Source organism: Trachemys scripta, chromosome 3 (assembly GCF_013100865.1).
Source record: "Trachemys scripta elegans isolate TJP31775 chromosome 3, CAS_Tse_1.0, whole genome shotgun sequence".
Lineage (NCBI taxonomy): Eukaryota > Metazoa > Chordata > Testudines > Emydidae > Trachemys > Trachemys scripta.
In genome coordinates, this window is record NC_048300.1 from 77,554,403 (window position 1) to 77,567,317 (window position 12,915).

At 45.3% G+C, this 12,915-nt stretch overlaps 1 protein-coding gene across 1 annotated transcript; it reads right to left on the reverse strand.

Moving 5' to 3' along the window:
- Positions 1-7,987: 7,987 nt before the first annotated feature.
- ACTA1 (actin alpha 1, skeletal muscle) lies at positions 7,988-12,877 on the reverse strand. Its single transcript, XM_034765126.1, has 7 exons — positions 12,767-12,877; positions 11,048-11,188; positions 10,255-10,579; positions 9,687-9,848; positions 8,977-9,168; positions 8,678-8,859; positions 7,988-8,402 (listed from the first exon to the last, which is right to left on the reverse strand). Exons 2-7 carry the CDS (start codon positions 11,174-11,176, stop codon positions 8,259-8,261), a joined length of 1,134 nt encoding a protein of 377 aa, XP_034621017.1. The 5' UTR covers positions 11,177-11,188; positions 12,767-12,877; the 3' UTR covers positions 7,988-8,258.
- Between the last annotated feature and the right edge of the window lie 38 nt (positions 12,878-12,915).

Consider the following 12,915-nt stretch of genomic DNA (forward strand, 5'->3'; position numbering starts at 1 on the left):
TAGACACAACATAAACGCGTGTTTCTATGGGTATGGGTCTGTCAGTCCTTCTCTATTGCACAACAATCCTTCCTTCTTTTTTCCTTCACCGGGGGGATTTCTCAGCTTCAAAGAGTCATTTGCCCTGGAGCAAATAAACAAGCTGCTGGAGGTTTTTTGTACCTCTCTCCAAGCTCAGAGAGCAGTGCTCGGGGAGAGGGGCTGGGCCTGCGCTTGGGAGGGAAGCTGTTTTCAGCATTCCATATATGAGGAGCTCTCTGGGGTGTGGCTAACAGGCTGGCCCATTCCATGGCTGCCTAGGATGCTCCCTAGAGGCTCAGGGCCGGATTCTGATCCCAGCTACATTGTGTGATTCCCAAGTAATGTCAGTGGGGTGACTCTGGATTTACACAGGTGTAACTAAGAGCAGAATCTGGCCTTATGCTTTTTGGGGCAAAGTTATGTGAAACTGGGTGTGAACTTCCTATGTCTGGCTGTGATCCCGGAAGGGAGAGTGGAGCTCAGCTGTCTGCAAGAACGGCTGTTCCATAGCCTGCCCCAAAGCCTACGCTTAGTAGCATTTATTGTGCATTGTTAAAGTTAACATGACACTTTTTTTTCTTGCAAAATAAAGAGCTTCACACTGCTAGGGTGACCAGCTGTCCCAATTTTATAGGAACAGTCCCAATATTCAGGCTTTGTCGTATATAGGTGCCAATTACCCCCACCCCCGTCCTGATTTTTCACACTTGCTATCTGGTCACCCTATTCATGCAACGAAGTCCCAAGTGTGTGCTAGTCTGTGCCATGCAATGGACACAGCCTTGCCAGTTGCATAGCAATAAGGAGCTGTCTGACTACAGGGGAGTCGATACATTGTCTAGTTAACCCCTGTCCAAATGTAAACTCCAGCCTTTAAGAGCCTTGGTTACACCAAATTCTTCACTCTTCACCCAGGACACAGTTCATCAACCTCCCCTTCCACAGGGGCCCAGATCTAATCAGTGCAGCCCCAGAAGTATGGGGTGCTGTTCTGGGGCAGGGTATGGCCAGGAGACACTCTGAATTAATTCATCTGCCAATCAATCCTCCCTGGCAGGGCTCCTATTCAAAGCCATCCTTCCCTAGGGAGACTCCTCCACACCTAGCCCACCCTTGCAACAGCAAGTGTCAATTAAGAGCATCATGTGGATTTGCAACACCACCCTGTAGGAACCCATAAGCCAATCAATAGGTGTTGCCGGCACAGAGAGCCCGAGGAAAGCAACAGCAGGGTTCGTTGCCCAGTGTGCTTCGCGCCAATGAACACACCAGGGTGGAGAAGCAATCAAAGTTTATTTGAGATCTCAAAGTGGTGCAAGAAGACTGGCATGTCTCAGATCAAGCACACCATCATAAGCAGCTTTTCTCTTTTTATACATTTTGCAGCTAAGCTTTTCCCTTCTTCCCCTCCCTTCCCCCTCCCTCCTCCTATAATAGTTTACATTAAGCAAGTAGCAAGCAATTACATTTAAGCAGTTAAGTCATCTTGGTGGCTATAAGTCCAGCTTGTTAGTAACTTCTTTTTGAATTATCTTGTCCCTTTCCTTTGATTTGTTATTTTGCCTTTCAGCCAGAAGTATGCAAGCTTCATTATTACCGCTTGGCACCGGTATGAGCGGTTCTGCACCTGATAACAGGCTGTTACACATTCCAATTTTCTGCATCTGGCTTTTGAGGTCGATTAGAGTTTAAACATGGAAGGAGTTTGGTTCATTTAGGCCTAGTGCAGGAAGGCTTCATCGACACTCGTGGTCTTCCACCCTCCCGAGTTACCTAGGGTTATGCCTAATGACACCAATATAGGTTACACTCACCCAGCTGTGCTGTTTCTCCATCTGTGACAAATACTTTCTGGAAGCTATTTTGCAGAGCTGGCTGAATTGTTATAATCAAAACTTTGCCCAAAAATGGTTTTTTGAACAAAACAAAAAATTTTGCAGAAAATGTTCATTGGGGGTGACTTTGGAAAAAACAAACAAACTGAAAATCATTATTTCCAGTAAAGTAAAACCAACATTTTCCAGTTTTCAAGAACCAAAATTTTGGAAGGGGTTTCCCCCACCCTCAATTTAAAAAAAAAGTTTTCACAGGAAATCTGTTTAAAAAATTTATTTTTCATATTTTTTGTGAAAAATAACTGACAATTTCCAACCGGCTCTACCTATTTTGATTTTTAATGTGTAATAATAAGCCCTCATTAGATAACTAATCTAGGCCTGATGCTGATCTCTCCATGGTGTAACTCAGGCATGACTGATGGAGCTACATTGACATAAAACCTGTGAGAGAGGCGATTCCGGCCCTGGGAGCATAGGTCAATACTAATATGGGTTAAAATGCTTTTCAATTTAACGTGTTTAGAACACCATGGGAGAGAGAGAAGAACAGGGTGCAAATTCCCAATTCAGAACATGAAAAGGGCTGTGGCATTCATGGCATGTGCTCCGTCTCTCCGGAAAGGAAGAGACATGTTGGACCAGATTCTGCTCTCAGTGCAATGTAGATTTTTACTTCAGTGGAGTCACGCTGGAGTTACAGCATCACTGAGAGTTGAGTTTGGTCCCTGAGCCTTGTGTCTTCTGCTTCCTCGCTATTTGTGAGACATGCTCTGTAAACAATTAAATAACGCCAGGATAATGCTCAGAGCAGGGAAGGGCCTGTGGAAGAGCTCTGGGAGTGACAACACAGCCTGGTTTACATTTAAAATTAGGTCAACACAGTTACAGCACTCAGGGTGTGAAAAATCCACACCCCCGAACTATGTAGCTATGCTGACCTCACCCCTGTCAGAGATGCCACTAGGTCAATGGAAGAATGTTTCCATTGATCTAGCTGCTGTCGTTCAGGAAGGGGGTGCTCCTCCAGCGATGGACATACCCCATCTGTCGCTGTAGGCTGTGTCTACACTACCAGGTTGGGGGAAGCTCACATCTACAGCAACTCAGGATGGTGCAATCTGAGCCCATGTCTAATTTAAACATTTCTATGAATCTTCTTCTCTAAAATCCTTTCTTCAATTTTTTTTCCTGATTTAGCCTCTCTTTCCTATCTATTTTTACCTTCCAGAGTAGATTCTCAGCTATGCCCATGGATCATTGGGCCCAGTTGAGGAGGAGGGCTGATGCATGGGCCTGGCCCAGCATAATGGTAGAGCAGCCTGGGGACTTTCTCAAAACTGTATCAGCTGGCTATGGCCCCAAGAGGACACTACTCCAACAAAGAATAGCCCCAGCACAGTGGTGCTCTGGCCTTACCCTCCACACACACTGCTCTCTATACTAGGGGCTGCAGAGATGGGTGGTGTAGAAGTTGGTGTAATCAGATCCTTCCTCAGCTGGTGACCAGACACAGACAGGAAATCCCATTCTGGTGTGCTCTGGCTGCTTTCTGGCCCTTTCTACCACCAGACTGGCACACAAAAGCTGGATCACAAGAGTGAATCTGTTCCTCAGCGTTTTCTTTCTCCTCCTTGCCGCAATATTGCCCCACCATTATCCTCCTCTGCTGCGTTTCTAACTTCCCCGGGGTCTCCTTTCCTCTCCATTTCTATCTCCCATGTTCTCTCTATTCCATTTTATTCCACCACCACCACCCCTTGCACCTCTCAGAATAGGAGCCGGAATACTGGTCCAGCCGACCCTTCCAGCACAGCTGATGGGAGTGTTTCAAAAAGGGTGGGTGGCAGAGGGAATGAGTGGGTGTCATCCTCCAAAGGCGGGTGAGTTGACAGCTCTGTATTAATGACACATAGACAGGGCATAGACAGGGGCTTAACATCAACCTTATTTGGCAGAAGCATGGAGCTGGAAACTGAGCCCACAGCCACATTCACACATACTGATCTGCTCTAACAAAATAGAGCAGATTGTGCATTGTACAATGGCTGCCCTCACAGACCACGTCAATGGGGATTTGGTGACAAGGATGTATTCAGCATCCAATCAAGAATACAAATTTATAATCACCAAAAAGGATGATTAACGATGGAAACTGCCAAAGACTAGCTTAAAGGATTAGAGGAGAGATTTCAGGGGTTGTCCAATGAAGTAAATTTATAGATTGAAGGTCAGGAGAAACCATTATGATCATTCTAGTCTGACCTCCTGCAAGGGCTTCAAACATTATTTTGAAAACATAGTGGAGTGTCACAGTTTTGAGGAAGGAATCAAAATATGCATGGACTGAGGGTTTTACCCAGCGAAATCTGACCATTTCAATTGAATCCTTGTTGTATTTAGATTGCCTCGGAAGCTGTTTGTAAATGTTTCCAGTCCTGTTTTGCTTGTGTTGTTATACACAGGAGCAGAATAAGCACCCAAGTGAAATGCACACCAGGTGCTAAAGTCCCATCTGGTGAAAGCAAGTGAAACTCCACAGAAAGCTGTGCTGTTGCATCCACTTAGACCCAGTTGGAATTTGGCCCCTGATTTACTCTCTGACCATATAAGAAGGAAAACAGACATTTGGATTTGGGAATAGTACCATAATGAGCTAAGTTCCCCCATAGACATGAACAAGGATGCAGGTGAAGAGAATGTGATAGCTTAGAGACCAATCCTGCTTCCATCTAAATCAGTGGGATCAGTCAGGATGGAGCCCGTAAGCACTCATTTAACGTTTAAATCAGAGATCCCAATTCTTCCCACTGAGTTCAGTAGGAACAGGACTAGGACAATGGCACTTAGCTACAGAATGGGAGAATCTGGTTGTAAGAACATGGCTTCTTCAGGGCAATTACTATGTATATGAGTAATACACCGAATTTTGCTGCTAGGGACAGTAAGGACTGAGATGTCAATAGAATGATTAGGCTTTCTCCATGATATGGAGCATACGTAATTCACTGACAGCGATAATAAAGCCATTGAGTCAAATTCTGCCTGCAGATAAGCACACACAAATCCCAATGAAATTAGTAACATTCACACATCGGTGCCTAAAGTTAGGCTCTTGACTCCATATTTGGGCACCTGAATAAGTGGACTGAATTTTAGCAGTGCTGAGCACCTAGCTCCCATTGACTTCAGTCAGAATGGAGGGTGCTCGGCCCCTCTGAAAATCAGGCCACTTAATCAGATGCCTGAATATGGATTTAGGAGCTAACTTTAGGTCCTCACTTTGGAAAGTTTAGTCTGCATACCTAGATCTGACAGCACCACTTGTCTTATCATGAGGAGCAGCTGCTCTTCTAGATTAACCTTTTTTTCCAGCAGTTTTAAAAATTATTTTAAACCTACTAACAAAAGCTTGAACTAAGAGTGAAATTCATGTCCGCACATAGTTCCCATGTAAGCTCCTACGCCCCGCCTAAACCCTGCATTAGGGTGAATATCACTGCAAATGCCAGCAAAATTCCTATGTGTCTAGGCATTTATCCAAGGCTCATAACTGCAATATGTGAACACTTATGCCAGCTTTTAATACAGAATTTAAGGGGTACCAGAAAACATTTTAAAAGAGAAAATGGGTCATATCCTCTAAGGTCTTACAGTTCAGTGGGATAGCTGTGCAGGGGTCTGACAGGACGATGTCCTCTGTATTTCATTGTGTCTGGAGTTATCAGAATGGTTACCAACTCTTAGCAAAATAGACGTATAAAAGCTTTTTTTGGTTTTTGTTTTGGGAGGGTTGAGGTTGTTATTTTTAAGATGGAGGCAAACAAGAGCGACTGAAATGTAACCCCCTGAGACGTGGGTTATCAACCAAGTCTTATGGTGAGTTGGTGACATTTTACCTTAACTAGCAGTTTACAGTATATGAGGTTAGGGCAGTTGTAGAAAAGCTGCCCAAAGAGCTAAAAGGAAATGTGAACCCTTCCCAAACTTTTAGCTAACAGATCAAACTTTTCTTATGCCTTAACATTATTGTACACTTTACAGACATCATTAAAAAGCAAAATATTCTACAGGCTTAAAGATAATGTGCATTTCATGTTACATACCTTATGCTAAAGTCTGTAGATTTCAAAATATTTGTAGCCATTGATAACAATGGTAACCACTTTAAAATCTTTTTTCAAGCAGACATTAAATCCACCCAGTCTTTCCTTACAAATAACGTACATACTTTGAAGACACTAAATGGTCTAGTCCTGAAAACACTCAACCACACGAGTAAAGCTTGTAGGATTGAGTCCTATACCAGTGTGAATCCCTTTGTGATAATCTCTTATTCTAACAATCAGTTACACACATGCACATATCATATGTCTCTCAAAACCCTAATCTAAAATAAATGCAATATTTGGGGATCTTTGTGATATCTTTGACTTTACTCTGCAAACAATTATTTAAATGGGATCATGACCAAGAAATCTATATGAAATAAGGCTCTTAGAGATTCATTTCTGTCTAATGGAATCATGCCACAATGCTCAAAGGAACCCATTTCAGTCATTGCAGGGCATGAGGGAGAAGCACACAGGGGACAGGATTACTGGCTTGTCTGAAGATACTGCTGTATCCATGAGAGTGGAGTGCCTGAAGAGCAAGTGGTCAGTTCCTCAGCAGAGGGGAAAGAGCTGGGATTTTTGCTGCAGCTGAATTAATAAGGGCAGCTGAGTCCCATCCCCTACTCAAGGGCTAAAAGGACTGGCTTCCTCTCAGGGAAGAAATGCTACGTGGCTAATAAAAGGGAGCTTGAACAGTTAGCTCTGGCTTACCCCTGGGCCTCCTCATTGTATCCGTAGTTGGGTTTGGATCTTGTGGTTCAGTCTTTACTATTTACCGACAGCCAAACAAAGGTAGCCAGATTGACTCAGAGTAGGGTGACCAGATGTCCCAATTTTATAGGGACAGTCCCGATTTTTGGGTCATTTTCTTATATAGGCTCCTATTACCTCCCTACCCCCTGTCCTGATTTTTCACATTTGCTGTCTGGTCACCCTAACTCAGAGTCCGAACCAGTTGAATATGAACCACAACAGTAAGTTTCTAACCCCCTCCTAAAGAAGGGTCTCCCTCAGGCGCCAAAGGCCCTTGCCTAACTCGTGAGGAAGCTCCCAAGCCTTATCTGGACCCTGCCCCTGGCTGCAGACTCCCAAGGGGAAGTGTCGCTGATATTTGCCTGTGTATAATGGAGTGGAATGATCTATGTTTAAGCCCCACTCCCTGTCTGCCACTGGGCATTTACTTTATGCAGTGGTTCAGGGCAGTCACAGAATGGCTAAATAAGAGGGAAGGGCTCTGCTAAGTTTTATATAGTTTAGCCCAGTGATTTACTAGTGATTCTAAAGGAAAACCCCTCTCCTGTCAGTTCCACTTAGAAATGGGTTATAAAAAAAAGTTACTATTTACATTCTACTCCAATGAGGTATTTGAAATACGTGTGTTGCACAGGATCATTTGTCTAGTGAAATATATCTTTGGCGTTGGGCCAGTGTAAGACTGCATCTCATTCAAAAGAAGTTTTGTTTTTGTAGAGTTTAAGAAACTCATACAACCCAACAGCCTTTTAAAAAGTTATAAAAATAGAAAAGGCTTCTAGGATGAGATGTGGCACATTCTACAGCTATGACCATGTTTTTTAGAGCCAGGCTGTAATCCCTTGAAAAAGAGCTGTACACAGAAAATGTTAACCTGAACTTGAATATGGCAGCACTGGTACAACAGCACAGAGTAGGAAGATCATGTGTAAAGCAATTGAAATGTAAATTCTAAAAATAATAAATACTGAAGTGTTTCTCAGAACCAAGAAAGCAGTTTCAGATTCATATTTAAAATTGAAAAAAAAAAAAAAAACAGACCTTTTTAATATATTTTAAAAACTAACTGTGAAGCACTCTGGCCTCCTATAACCCAGTGTGTTTGTTTAATGTAGCATTGCTACTGTGTGAAATAACCCTGCATCATGTCAAAGTGTCGTAACTTTTTTCTCCCTAAATTGTAACCAGTTAAAGAACAGGATGAATGTGTATAGAGACTTCAACTCCAGAAACGGAAATAAATCATGACATAACCAACTCCAATGGGGCGTGACAGAATGACTGATGATTTAATGCTTCTTGAAGTTTTTGGTTTCCTTCCACAGGGCATGGTTTTAAAAATAAACAAAACGAGATAAAATAAATTAATTTATGTACACTTTACATACACTCTGTGTCACGTAGCGTTTGCAGCAACAGTAACAGAAATTGTTACAAAATAGAAAGTTACATGGCTGTTGCAGGTATTCAACAACCTACAACTTACAACAGTGTCATCCTGAGAGTGGTTAGCATAGTGATCATGTAAACATGCTTAGAAGCATTTACGGTGGACAATGGATGGGCCAGCTTCATCATATTCCTGTTTCGTGATCCACATCTGCTGGAAGGTAGACAGGGAAGCCAGGATAGAACCACCAATCCAGACAGAGTACTTACGCTCAGGTGGTGCAATGATCTACAAGATTAAGCAGAGCTCTGATCAGTAAACAAGCCATATATGGGCACAGAAAACATTTTATGAATTACTACACATAACTTTACAACATGTTAAGTGAGGTGGAATAGCATTTCCCAAAGAAGGAGAGTTAGATGCACCCATTCAAACTGATAGTTTGCAAAGTGCTTTGAAGATCAGCAATGTTAAGTATTATATCTTATTCCACTGTACTTGTCTGAAAATAAGAGTCTTATCTGATTATATGAGTCAATAATCCATATAGTCAAATGTACCTTGATCTTCATTGTGCTTGGAGCCAGAGCTGTGATCTCCTTCTGCATGCGGTCAGCAATACCAGGGTACATGGTGGTACCACCAGACATGACATTGTTAGCATACAGGTCCTTCCTGATGTCAATATCGCACTTCATGATGCTGTTGTAAGTTGTCTCATGAATACCAGCAGATTCCATACCTGGTAACATGAGGAGACAAAGGAATACAGAAGTAAGTGCACTTAATTCACCAGTGAAGCAGAAGGATCAGTAACACTGAAGGGAAGGATTTTTTTTGGAGAGAGGAGATTATATACCAATGAAGGATGGCTGGAAGAGGGTCTCTGGGCAACGGAAACGTTCATTGCCAATAGTGATGACCTGCCCATCAGGCAATTCATAGCTCTTTTCCAGGGAGGAGGAGGAAGCTGCAGTTGCCATCTCATTCTCGAAGTCCAGAGCCACATAGCACAGCTTCTCCTTGATGTCGCGCACAATCTCACGCTCAGCTGTCACAGGGAAAAACGAGATGTTAGAAGGCTGGAATGGGAGAGAGAGGAGCAAAGCAGCACAACCAGAGGTCAAGGGGAACGGGCAGGGACTCCAAAAGAGCGTGCCTGCATGTTTTCTGGCTCTGGGGGAGATTGTGCAGAGTCAAACAACAATATGAATGGAAGGGGGGGGGGGAAATCAAAGCATGGTCCTTGATTTTCAACATGGAACATCAGATACAGATCCCTGTGTTGAATATTAAATCTATCAAACAGGACCACACTGAGCAAATACACACCAGGTCCCCCAGGCTCAGGTTGTGTCTATTAAGTACAAACCTGTACCAATTAACAGGCAAGTAGCTAAGTACAAGTGCCCATTGCACTGAGTGGTGACCAGTCATCCCTAGTTACACAAAGGAGTGCAGGGTTGCAGGATTTGGCCATCCCCCTGGAAGTTAAACAAGGTCAGCCTCGAGTGTGACCGCTGTGTGCTGCCGATCAGAGGAGATGGTCGGTGGGCAGGCTCCACTTACCAGTGGTGACGAAAGAGTAGCCACGCTCTGTCAGGATCTTCATCAGGTAGTCAGTGAGGTCCCGACCGGCCAAGTCCAAGCGCATGATGGCATGTGGCAGAGCGTACCCCTCATAGATGGGCACGTTGTGTGTGACACCATCACCAGAGTCCAGCACAATACCTACAGGGAGGGGAGGGGGTGGGAGAGCAAGTAAGACTGAGCACCTCGCTAGGCCGACACAAGGCAAGGCTTGGGAAATGGTCACAAGGGAAGGAGCAATCCCTGCAGGACCTCATGGAGAAGGGGCAGGCAAAGTTTGTTTTTACTAGTGGCAACATCAGTCTAACGCAGAATTGGGGGCCTTCTGAGGGCAGGGGGGGTTCATGTCTCAGAGAGTCTATGCCAGTGGGTGGGTGCCCTCACTAGGTGAGGGTGGGTGTTGGCCTGGCTCAAGGTGGGCGAAACCTATGCTGGTGGGTGGATGCCCCAGGGTGAGGGTGGGATCACCTATACTGGTAGGTGGGTGCCCCCCAGGTGAGGGTGGGTGCTGTTAGAGGCCCTGAGGAGGCCCATTACTCTCACTCACCAGTGGTACGGCCGGAGGCGTACAGTGACAGAACAGCCTGGATGGCCACATACATGGCGGGCACATTGAAGGTCTCAAACATGATCTGGGTCATCTTTTCACGGTTGGCCTTGGGGTTGAGGGGGGCCTCAGTGAGCAGGGTGGGGTGCTCCTCGGGGGCCACACGCAGCTCGTTGTAGAAGGTGTGGTGCCAGATCTTCTCCATGTCATCCCAGTTGGTGATGATGCCGTGTTCAATGGGGTACTTCAGGGTCAGGATACCTCTCTTGCTCTGAGCTTCATCCCCCACGTAGGAGTCTTTCTGACCCATACCCACCATGACACCCTAGAGAGGAACAAAAGGGGGTTAGGGGGCTTAACATCTCTCCGGGGAAGGAGGGAGAGAGTCACACGCTATCCACTCTGAGGAGTGACAGCCAGCTCAGGACAGAAGAGGAGAAAGCTCCCAAGTCACAGGGCACAGCTAGGGCAAATCCAGCCCATTGTAAGAGCAGCTATTGCAGTACAGGTGTGCCTGCATGGAGCACACCTGTACTACAACAGCACATTTGTGGGGCACTGATATATATATAAGCTAGTCTCATGATGGGAGGAAGAGTGATTGGGTCACAGCTGGTGTGACAGCAGGCAGTTGTAGCACAGCCGGCATATAAATTACTCAATCCCATTATGGAGGTGGGGGTCAGCCCCTCCCAAGTGATTAGGGACTTTCCCCAGAAAGCAGGGGATGGTTTTTAAGCACTACCTCTGTGAAGCTGCAGTCCTGGCAGGGCTAGAAGACAGGGCATTGTACCTGATGGCGAGGGCGGCCCACGATGGAGGGGAACACAGCCCTGGGAGCATCATCTCCGGCGAAGCCAGCCTTCACCAGGCCAGAGCCATTGTCGCATACGAGCGCGGTGGTCTCATCCTCATCACACATGGTGTCGGCTTTCTGGGGAATGGCAAGAAAATCAAACCACCATAAGAGCAGACAGGAGACAATGCAACACAGCAGTAGTCTCACCACTCATGATCCACTTTATCACTAGGAGGGTGGTGAAGCACTGGAATGGGTTCCCTAGGGAGCTGGTGGAATCTCCTTCCTTAGAGGTTTTTAAGGTCAGGCTTGACAAAGCCCTGGTTGGGATGATTTAGTTGGGGTTGGTCCTCCTTTGAGCAGGGGGTTGGACTAGATGACCTCCTGAGGTCCCTTTCAACCCTGATATTCTAGGATTATTCTGTCCCAGAGGAGCCGGGCTCTCCCCCACCCACAGAAGGTGAGGGGTGAAGTGGGGCATGGCTTCAGAATGGGGCTGCAAGGTCCAATGGACATCTCAAAGGGTTTGATTTAAAACAAAAACTTCTATTCTACTTTAAAGTGGTTAATTAAAAATCACATTTTAAACTCAAAGTAGATCCAGCCTTCCTTTCTATTTTAGAACTCTATTTTAAATCTTTATTCCACACAGTATGGGTTATAGGAAATTGTAAATTAGCTCAAAGAACTAATAGAATTAATCTACCACATACTCAATAAACTGCATTATTTATTACTTGATCATTTTATCATCAAGTTTAGAGATTGTTACCAAGTAATCTGGTAGTTTTAATACATACACTTAAGATACATAAAGTAATTATATTTGTGGGGGGTGTAAAAATTGTAATCTTATAATCATTTCCACTTGATTTAAAAATCTCATCAATCTGGAACACAAGTTAAAGTAGGTCATAGCTGCCAAGAGTATTTAGGAGAAATAATTGTAAACCTTTATCAGGATAACAATAGTAAGCCACAGTTTTAAAATAAAAGCCAGGGACTTTGATTCAATAACGTGGCAAAAACTGGAGACGAAGAGGCAGGAGAGTAAACTTTAAGAAATTACTTTTCACATAGTTATTTAAGGGTTTTAAAAATTTGAAGCAGTAAACGTGCTGGTTTCAATTGGATGGAATTAAGAAGATGCGATGTAAAAATAAAGTCATCCAAGTTCAAGTACCATCTTGGATGGTACAAATAGTAAAATCCAAATAGTAAACATCTATGGTACTGTGCTTTTCCTTAAAATCTGACTCCCACCTCTCCTCTGGGCTACAATAAAAGAGAAGACTGGCTCAACAAGAGCCACTTAAACTATTTCCCTTTTCATCACGATCAGTAAGGAGTTACTAGAGAGGTAACGCGTGCCTGTTAGCATTCTCTCCCTCCACTCAACGCCAGCTCGGCTCCAGGGAAGCTGCGGGGAGCTGCCCTGCAGATCGGCCGCTGTCCAGGCAAGACGCGCTAATCTCTCGCTGCCTCGCCAGCGATCCGAGCTGTGCCCCCGCGTAAAGACGCGATTCTCCCCTCCCCCGCACGAGGGCCAGCCCGGCCCGCTCGCTCTCTGCAGCGGGGGAGGCTCCCGCCTCTGGGGGTTGGCGCTTTGGCTGCTCCCTAGACACTGTTTAGTCTCGGGCCCCGGCTGGGCGTTGGGCGGCGCGCCGCGCTCAATGGGCTTTGCGGGCTCAGCCCCCGCCCCGCCCGGCTCACCTCGGGTGGCTCCTGGCTCTCTGCTCCGGTTCAGGCTCCTCGCAGCTCTCCAGCTCGGTGGGCTGCCCGGCCCCGGCCCGGCTTTATAGAGCCGCCTCCCCCGCCGGCCGCAGGAATGTCTCCCCGTCTGTCTCCATATTTGGGTGTTG

Excerpts from the sequence above, each read along its gene's own strand:
- ACTA1 (XM_034765126.1), bottom strand. The coding sequence starts at position 11,176 with ATGTGTGATGAGGATGAGACCACCGCGCTCGTATGCGACAATGGCTCT. Across the intron at positions 10,580-11,047 it reads TGGGCCGCCCTCGCCATCAG|GGTGTCATGGTGGGTATGGG; the intron begins GTACAATGCCCT and ends GTTCCTCTCTAG. Across the intron at positions 9,169-9,686 it reads CTACTCTTTCGTCACCACTG|CTGAGCGTGAGATTGTGCGC; the intron begins GTAAGTGGAGCC and ends TCCCTGTGACAG.